We start from the raw sequence: 10,467 nt of genomic DNA, 5'->3' as shown, positions 1-10,467 counted from the left end.
GGCAGACAAACATCAACAACCCGATCTTCCTTCCTGGTATTGTAGTACTTTTAAAGTTTTCTCACCAGTGAATGACGCATGATGTAGCCCAGCGATTAATCCAGTCCTCGCGCCCCCAGCTCTGCATATTTTGAATGTCTCGCTTAGTTAACACACCCGATTCAAATAACCAGCTCGTTAGAAGTGAGCTACGTGCATGAACTGTGTTCCGATCGATATGATCCCTACACAGTGTTCATTGCTCCCTCCTCACTGAGCGGGGGAAATACGTTGAAGTTTACTTCACTTCGGAACATGGGCCGGAATTGGGAACCGCGGATGTAGCCTATTGTAGTAATGTTGTCTCTGGTACTCTGGTCTGTGAGTGAGTGTATATGCATTCAGGGGGCGTGGCTTTGGACGGCGATTGCAGGGAGGGTGGGACATTCGCTTTCAGTGCTATCAGGCTAAAGTTAGCATTTTCCAAGATCTCCTATTGCGCCTTTAACTGAAGAAAGTACTGATTAATAATAATTATACTGATTATATAATAAGAAAAATAATATTATACCTTATGAAACACCACAAGTTTCTCAACTGCATCAGAGGCACTTATTTTTGCAGCCATTTTTCGCCCAGCAGATGGTGGAAGAAGGTGAACCAGTAAAAGCAGTGTAAATAAATCACTGTCCCAGTCTGTGGTAACATAAAAACAGCAACAACAAAAAAGGAACATTAAACTCTATAGAGTGGAATGGGACAAAAAGTATGACTATCATCAGATTTATTTACTATTTTTGCCTACTTGAATCTGTGGCATTCTCAGGGGTTTTCTCAGCTGACATCAGGAGACATTGCACAGGAGATGTCTTAGTCAAGTTTCTTGCTACAGGACCATTTTATATTCATACATCTAAATCTATAGCAGGTGAAATGAGTCACAAAGTCGTGTGAATTTTAGCGATGACGATTTCACTTATCAATCAATTCCTTCAAGTAAAAACATTTGATAATTTCATGGGAAAAGTCTTACATATCCCTTCTTGGAAAATGGGTCTTTCAATGATGGAAACAAAGTCACAATTTCAAGGGCATACTGCTCTCTCTGCTTCTGGGTTGGAATCCTCCTACCAAAAATAAATGTATATATATGGGATGGGACAGCAGAACATGCATACAAAAATAAGTGACAGAACATGCATACAAAAAACAATCTTACATTTAGATTATACATTTATGTCTCAGCCTTAATTATTAGGTGAATAAAAAAACATTAAAAAAATATAGAAAAAATATGACAATCAATTATCTTAAATGTGAAAATGTAGCTTACCCATGCCTCTCTGTCATGTGCCCCACCAGTATTTTAACAAGTGCTCTTCTCATTTAATTTGACAAAGTATCGGTGGCCATGTACTCTTCAAGGACTTCATCTCCTTTTGATTTTTCTTTCAAGGCAGCTAGCACCATCGAAGTTAAAACAATAAAAGAATAGTTTGCTCATATATCATTCTTAGGCCTGTCACAATAAACACTTTTTGGTGCTACATAGTGTCCCAGAAATCAATTGTGATAAATTATATTACTGACTTTTTTTTCATTAGTTAGTCTATATTAACATGATTATACAAATACTACACTAATTACACAAGCACAAAGTGGAAGAAACGGTATCACAGACAAACACAGATAACACACAGATAACAGTATTTTACATTGTTAAAAGAGCTTTTTTTTCTTGTATGTCAATAATTTGTAAATAACACTACGTTTCAAAACATCTTTTTATTGTGTTTAGGGGTTGTAACGATATTTCGCAATACGAGTATACTTTCAAATGCCCATAATTTCAAATAAGATAAAAACAAGGACACTTACCTTCATTTATGAAATCTGTAAAAGTGAATCCATTCTGCAACTTTATGAATTTCTTGGAGTCTTTGAATGGCACTTTCACAAACATGACGTTAGCCTAAAGGGAAAAAAGGTCTTAAAACATCTGTGTAGAGAGTCACTTTAATTATCTTTTTATTTGTCTGTGACATCATAAAATAATTTGCTATATATTTTCAGTTCTACAAGTTGTATTATTATCTGAAACCTGCTATGATTTATATTCCATAGTGACTTTTATGATTATATAATGCATTTAACACCAAATAAGCAAAAAATAATAATAATAACAATAATTTAAAAACAAACAAATAAAAGCACATTAAAAGTGGGCACTTCAAGGTTTCTATAGATACATTTCTCATGCCTCATGTATTTTAAGGAAAATGTGTGTTGTATTGCTAAAGAGAGATTATACAATCAAATGGGGACTGTTTAAACATGTCTGTTAACGTTACTCCCTCCCACACTAACTTGTAATTAAAATATTTTCTCCCCTGTCAGGTATCTCTGGCTCCACATCTTTGAAAACCCCTGTCTAACTACATTACACTTTACACTGAGCACTTCTTAGGACTGGGTGACAGTGATATTTTAATTATGAGATAACTGATAGACCGTTTTAGCTGGTTAAATAAAGACTGACACTGGCCTCACCTCTCCACATGGCGAGTCAAAAATGGCATCTTTGAGAAATTTCAGGCTGTAAAGCGCGCGCAACACGTCCAGAACGCTACACAAACTTGGCAATTAACTTAACATTATTTACACGTACATACACACAATATTCTAAACTGAATTTGATCAAAATAGCTGGTAAATTCGAACTAGTAACTAAAAGTGGTTGTTTCAGTCAGCCAGCTCAAGTACGCAAGTCCATATCGAATACATTGGAACAGGCTTTTAAGACAAATGGCTAACGTTAAACAATGATTTATCGAAATATTTCGATTTATGAAACGCTTATCTTCATGAATTAAAGAACTTAACTTACCTTCTGCGTTTTTTCCAGTTTATTTGTAACGTAGGCCGTCTTATTATTATGTACGTTATGTGGGAAGTTAACACTTTTAGGACAGCACGTCAAGAAAATATTGCTTTTAAATAATGAGATTATAAATTACATACTGCAAAGAAAACTCACCGTCTACATTTCCAGTAAATGAGCACTGGCCTCGTCTGCAGGGTCAGTCGAAACAAATGGCGTCTGTGAGAAAAGTTCCAGCACGTGCAGCGTGCCCTCAACGCTACACAAACTTGATTTTTAACGAAATGTACAAATAAAAAAATTATAATAATTACACTGACCTATTAAATAGCTTTGTTCATTTTTTCAATCAACCAGGTCAAGTATTAAAGTCCATATCAAATCAATTTGAACAGTACAGCTAAACCCAATCGAAAACAATGATTTACATAACTTTATGAAATACATTACTTACTTTATGCACTTCTCCAATTATAAATGTATAATAATGTATGCTGTATGCTTCCAGTTAAAACACATACGCTTAGTCGCTCCGAGTGGCGATTCAAATAAAATGGCGTCAGCGAGAAGAGTTTTGGATTGTTGAAGCCCGCACCACGTAAATGTCCCGGATGTGTAATCACACTACCAGTGTTAATGAGGTCAGACTCTCAGTAGTTTCACCAGTCAGAGTATCCCTTTTACACCATCCGTGTTAATTCAACACCATAACATTAACACTTTACTCTAAAACACCATAACACCAGGATTTTAACTCTGGTGATTTTGCTGTGTACTAATTTTTACTATAGCTTTTTACTATGATAAATATGTAAATATAATTATATGCATGTGTGGCTCATCTATAGGCAGGCAGGGAAAAGCCCTACCAAAATATTTATCAATTTCAAAACATAGATTCATACAATAAACTGCCATTATACTATGGGGGCTGGTACATGCCTGAATTTGATTGGTTGACGAACGTTCGAAGGTGTGCAAGGCAGGTCTTGATCGCATTACACGTCCATACCACTTCGCCAAATGATTTCAGTTATTTCAAAGGTCCTTACAGCTGACTCTGAAATATGCCACAATACATAAATCAAGTCATCCATAACTTCTGTTACTTTAAGTTTGGTGAGCAGATCACAAATTACTATGAGATTATTTGAAAATCAAAAATCAAACTGTCAAAATGCAATAGAGGTTTGGTTTTGTTACATTTAAATTGACATTGCCTTTTCTAGTTGTAAAGGTTAAAACAAGCTTAAGATACTGACAAACTATTTAGTTTGACTAGGACTGGACTCGGACTCTACCCTTTTGGATTAAAGACTCAGACTCGACTTAGGTGGACTCGAACCCAACACTAGTAACAATAGTTCTATTATAAGAACTCTCTGAAGATTTTAGCATGGTAATGGATATGACAATGTCAATGTATTTGGTCTTGGCGGAATAGAGCTGCTACACTGCTGCTGCTGAATTGCTACTGTTGTTGGTTATTGCTGTATTTGTAGATTATTGCTGTTGCAAGCAAGAACAGGAACTTGTTACTGTCAATACATAAGCCGATATGATGCTGTGAGTATTTAAGACAAAATGCTGCTGCACAAATAGCATATAAAATAACCCATAGCAGATCTATACAGGTGGAGCTGGGGAAGGTGGAGGGGTTCAGAGGAACTCTGAAAGCACTCTGCAATGCTTAAGCGAATGCTAATCAGCCATTTAAAATGTAAAGCAGCAAGCTCATTGGCTGCATATGCAACATGAACCAATCAGCTTTTGACAAGACGTTTAATGCTAAGAATGTCATCAGTTACATTAAGGACCCATCAGCCTGTGCCATCTAGAGTTTCATGACAGAACTTGGTATACTAATGATATTGGCGTACATAGTGTCAGGAATTTCACTTTCCGATGAATAATTCAATAATTCAATAAACCAGAGTGGGGATTACCAGTCAATCACTACAACATCATGAACATTATTATCCCCCTTCTTCTCTGTTCTCTGTCAATGTGCGCTTATAAGTGTAAGGTTAGGTGTAAATGACCAAACCATGCATCTGTTGCATGGGGCTGGAAGCTGTACAGGCAACAATGCTTCTTTTACATTCAGGTCCAGTTGGGTTTGAAATAATTATAATTGGGACAGTTCAGACTCTGGTCCAATTTTACTGGGTCTGTCTGGGGCTGGGTTTTTCCAATTAAAAAAATTATTTAAGCACGCCAGGTTCAGGTAAGAAGTGATTTGGGTCGATTCAGATTAGGTACTCCTTCTGAGGATCTTAGTACTCAGAAGACCTCTACTCTAAATCACTATAGGTTTACTATAGTGATTTAGGGCAAGACAAGAACACAGTGTTTAAGTTTTTTATGTAATGGATTCATAATTCAGTTCTAACATAAAATTAAACAGTGAATTTTCTGTGGTGTACCATTAATTATACTTAACCTTTTAAAAGTAAATAAATAAAATAAAAACAAACGTTGTTCCATTAAACTAACATCGATGCACAAAATTAGTCAATTAACATATTTAATCACTACATTTCTCAGTGTCCTGACAGTGAGACACCTTCAGTGTCCTGAAAGTTCTAGAATACACCAGATGATATATCGTAAAGGGGTCATATGATGCGATTTCAATTTTTCCTTTCTCTTTGGAGTGTTAGAAGCTCTTGGTGCATAAATTTGATCTGTAAAGTTGCAAAGACTAAAGTCTCAAATCCAAAGAGATATTCTTTATAAAAGTTAAGAGTCAACCACGCCTACCTAAAACGGCTCGATCGAACACGCCCCCACGTCAACGTCACGATTTGGGAATATTTGCATAACGCCGCCCAAATGTTCATGCAAAGAAAGAAGGCGTAACTTTTATTCTCGCAGTAGTATTGTTGTTGCCGCCACCGCCATGTCGTGAAGGCACTGTGTGTTTCGTTATGAAAGCGAAACTACTTTGTTTAGCCTTCCAAAAGAGGATGATATCCGCTTCGTCATGCATAGAGATGATCCGTGCTGGTCGCTGAGGAAATACATCAACTTCGTGCTGTGGATCGCCGGATTGGCTTTCACCGTGGATGAAGCGGAGTCCAGCCCAGGGTCGTCACATGTGGTTGCTGCAAGCCTGCCGGCCGTTCCTCACTCAAACCCGCTGGCCTCCGCTCACTCTAGCCCGCCATATGTGACACTATGTGTTTCGTTGTGAAACCAAAACTAGTTTGTTTGGCCTTCCAAAAGACTCCGGCCGGGACACAGCATCACAATATGGTAAGGGGCGTAACATTTCCATCACACACTTGAGGTTGTAGGGTATCAGACTGAATCAGACAATTTAAGAATCGATCAAGAACATGGTTGAAACACAAGGAGCCGAATTCCACAGAAAGACCCATGACACAAGATGTTCGTAAATCAGATCCTGGCGCCACAAGCCTGAAGCAAGTCCACCAATTAGCAGCTTTGAGTAGCTTACAGCATTTAAACAAAAGAACACTTATTGACAATTCCAAGGAGATTGTCAATTTTGGGACAAGTAATCAAGATTAATGGTCAGAGATGCACAGCATGACCATCACATGTAAACCAGTGATAGTAATCACGATCACAAGCTCTTTGGATTGACTTCCCCCACCTTGAAGACAAAGACCAGACTGAGATTCCTTAGGAGACCTTTTAACCTCTCTGGTCTTCACAGAACATGTCCACATACATCCACAGAATGGCACAGAAACTGCCTTTCCATGTATTTGCACCTAAATGACACTAAAAGCAACTAATAATTTCTATGCAAAACTCCATATTATGTATCTAACCCACACATTAGACTATCATGTTTTAATCACGTATTGTGTATGTCTTTTTAATAACTATTGAATAACTTCATATTCATGTTTAGTATGTGTGTGTTTGAATCTTCTTGCTTGAAACGTTTCTTCCAATCAATTCTTTGTCAAATGTATCATATTCTTGTTATAGAAATCATGTCCAAAATTAACTCTGCAAGAGCGGGAAAACTCAGACCATGTGACTGATGAGATAACATTTGATTTATGAATTGGGAGGAGGAATATAGCAACACCCCGAGCTAAGACAGTGTCTAATTGACCAAAACACCATTTGAGATGTGGCCAACAACCCGGTTTAAATACTCAGGACACCATTAAATTATGCTTTTTTAGTCATGCTTTTAGCAGGCTTTTAGCTTTTAGCTTTTAGTCATGTGGTTTCAAGTCGTCACTTTTAGCCATGCGGCTTTTTAGTCATAGCTTTGAGCTATGCTTATTAGTCATCGCCTTTTTGGCTCTTTAGTTTTTTTTATGGTCATGGCTTCTAGTCGTGCTTTTCAGTCATCGCTTTTTGCGCTATTTGAGCGTGCTCTGGCTTACACGCTAGCTCCTCCAAAACCATGAGGAGAAACGCCACCTAGTCTCGTCAAACTTTACTTCTATTTCTTTCCTTTAGTTTATTTTCTTTTCCGTTGAGTTTCGTGTTCTGAGTTAAGTTGCCTAACGCCGTGTCTCCAAGTCCGATCTCGAGTGCCGTCTAAAACTTTTACCAGACCACAACTCCGCGTCATCAGCCAACGCCCAACCACTGGCTTCCCAAGACTGAACTTCCAGCCAATCAGCAACTGCGGGAAACCCCCTTTTCCGCAAGGACCACAACAAAGGGAAACCCGCACACAGGCAACGCAAGTACCTCCAGATTCTAGCTGAACTGGTGCATTTAATATACATTTTAACCTCATTGAGGAACTCAATTCAAGGGTTAATTAAGTGATTGATGGTTGTTCAGGTCTATGCAATTGCACATATTGCTGTAAACTTGGGATTTCACATTTTCATTTCCTTAAACTCATTCTTTCCTTACTTTCTCGCTTTCTGCAACTTGTGTGAATGTGTGTGTTCATGTGTTAGATTAGTTTATATGTCTTAGATTTATCCAATAAAGCCTAATTTATATTAAAAATAGAAGTATCTTGTGTTTTGTGCTTATAAGTTAATGTCTTAAACTGTCGATCTTGTTACTGTGCTAATTAATAGTGTTTTCACTATACTTTGGATATTAATATCCATTGCAGAATTGATGTCATACGGCTCATTCAGTGAATCGCTGGCCGTCTCAGTGATCAGCCATAAAACAGTGATTCTGTCCAAATTCCCTATAAAATTTTTATTGATTCCCTTTGAGCTAAATTGACCCGTTTCCCTTACAAGGTATTCGGCCAATCACAGCACATCTCGCTTTTCAGACCGATGAGCTTTGTAAAAATCAATGTGTTTCAGAAAGGCGGGGCATAGAGGAGAAACAATAATGTATAGTATGTGGAACATAATGTGTTTTTTTAACCTTAAACCGCATAAAAACATTTCATTACACCAAATACACAAAATAATGTTCTTTTTAGCAACATCATTTGACCCCTTTAAACCAAACACACTGTTTACATTTACCTATGAGTGCCAACATCTTGCTAATTCATTTCTTTAAAATTTGTTATTTAATTTTTAAATTGTACACATGTAATGACCCCGGCCTTGCATCTGTTACCATTTAAAAGCACTTGGGGAAAAAGAAAACAACTTCCTCCCCCGAAATATATTTAGTGTCAGGTTTACTTTGAAACAATTTTCACTCAGGAATTGCTAGTAAATTCCACAAATAATTATAAAGAAACAGCAAGCAACATTAAATTAAATGTGAAATTAGTAGAAAGACTAAAACAGTATTTTCTTGTAAAAATACTGCAACATTAGCTATATATATATATATATATATATATATATATAATGTGAGCAACATTATAGCTATACACACACACACACACACACACTCTCTCTCTCTCTCTCTCTCTCTCTCTCTCTCACACACACACACACACACAGTTACTTCTGCTTCATCACTCAACAAACATGCCAAAAAATGAGGAAATGAGGAGTCACTAAAACATTTGTTTAGGGAAAAAAAAACTCCAGCTACACTGACTAAATAAATAGAATTTCTATAACCTAGAAAATAACCCCCGCTTCAAAGATGTTTTAGAAAACAATAAAAACAAAAGATTCACTGCTTGTCTGTTACTTAAAGTATATTACTGTAAACACAATATCTATCTGACAAACCAAAAAAAAATTTTTTCAAAAGTTAAAAAAAATTTTTTCAACATTTGATCTGCAAATCAAAGAAGCACAATTAATGAATTACTTTAACACTCTTTCATGTGTTTAGTGAGTTTAGTGCTTCAAAATAACAGTTTAAACATCAGAAATTCTAGCATCATGACAATTGTGAGTAGTAAGATCTAGATACTCTGCTTCAGCTAAAGTGGCCTCTTTTCTAACTTGCACAGTCAGGAACTGACTAATAATAGAGGCCCTGTAATCTTTAGTCTTGGTCTAGTATAAAAGCACAGGTGACAGCAGTCAGCCAACAAGCAGAATCAGCTTCAGCTTCAGCTTCTCCTTTGTGGAACTACTGAGAATCAGTCAGCACAACCATGATGGGCAAGGTAAACTTCATTCCAGCAAACATTTCTACACATTTTCACTCCAAAATTAAACAATCTGATTTGTTAACTTTAACTTTAATTCACTAAAATATTCAAATCGACTTTTTAGGTCATCTTCTATGAGGACAGGAACTTCCAGGGTCGCTCTTATGACTGTATGGGCGATTGTGGGGACTTCTCCTCCTACATGAGCCGCTGCCACTCTTGCAGAGTGGAGAGTGGATGCTGGATGATGCATGATCATCCCAACTACATGGGAAATCAGTATTTCTTTAGGAGGGGAGACTATGCTGATTACATGTCTATGTTTGGAATGAGCAACTGCATCAGGTCCTGCCGTATGATCCCTATGGTGAGCTCCATGAATGTTCTTATTTGTAATCAATTAAAATTTTCTTAATAAAACAATTTACACTGATTTGGAAACATTAAGCTGAATTTTGGGACATTAAGGAAATAAAAATGGTTACTTTCAGAATGGTTATTTATGAGGCAGGACTAGACAATGAACCAAACTGACTTATCTTCCACTACAGCACAGGGGATCCTACAAAATGAGGATCTACGAGAGGGAGAACTTCATGGGTCAGATGCATGAGATGATGGATGACTGTGACAACTTCATGGACCGTTACCGCATGCCTCACTGCCAGTCCTGCAATGTGATGGATGGCCACTGGCTCATGTATGAGCAGCCCCAATACAGAGGCAGGATGTGGCACTTCAGGCCTGGAGAGTACAGGAGCTTCAGCAATATGGGTGGCATGAGATTCATGAGCATGAGGCGCATCATGGACTCCTGGTACTAGTTTCCTAGTATTTATTTCTAGCATTTCTTAAATTGTTAATAAATTAATTCCTCTACAACACAGTGTCTTGAAAAATCATTAAATGCCACTAACATTTCCACAAATAGTCCACAAAAATACATCATGAGCTAAACTAGGACTGGGCGATATTAAGTTTGTATGATATATCAATATATTTTACATAAATTATATTGAATGAGGCAATACAATTTATATCAATATATAGAAGTTTGAGACAAGCGAGAAAATGATAATATTAGCAGCGGAAAAGATGCTAAGCTGTAAATGTATATATATAT

General features: G+C 37.1%; 1 protein-coding gene across 1 annotated transcript in view; it reads left to right on the top strand.

Annotated features, from left to right (window-relative positions):
• Nucleotides 1-9,335: 9,335 nt before the first annotated feature.
• LOC107597404 (gamma-crystallin M2-like) overlaps nt 9,336-10,467 on the top strand; it is a 5,173-nt gene continuing 4,041 nt past the window's right edge. Inside the window, exons 1-3 of the mRNA XM_016288456.1 lie at nt 9,336-9,359; nt 9,469-9,711; nt 9,896-10,167. Of these exons, the coding sequence (XP_016143942.1) occupies nt 9,348-9,359; nt 9,469-9,711; nt 9,896-10,167 (527 nt within the window). The 5' untranslated portion in view covers nt 9,336-9,347. The remainder of the gene's footprint in view (nt 9,360-9,468; nt 9,712-9,895; nt 10,168-10,467) is intronic.

Source organism: Sinocyclocheilus grahami, unplaced genomic scaffold (genome assembly GCF_001515645.1).
Source record: "Sinocyclocheilus grahami isolate Dianchi unplaced genomic scaffold, SAMN03320097.WGS_v1.1 scaffold231.1, whole genome shotgun sequence".
NCBI classification, from domain to species: Eukaryota; Metazoa; Chordata; class Actinopteri; order Cypriniformes; family Cyprinidae; genus Sinocyclocheilus; species Sinocyclocheilus grahami.
Note: the sequence above shows the minus strand (reverse complement) of the source record. Positions and strands in the feature narration are given on the sequence as shown.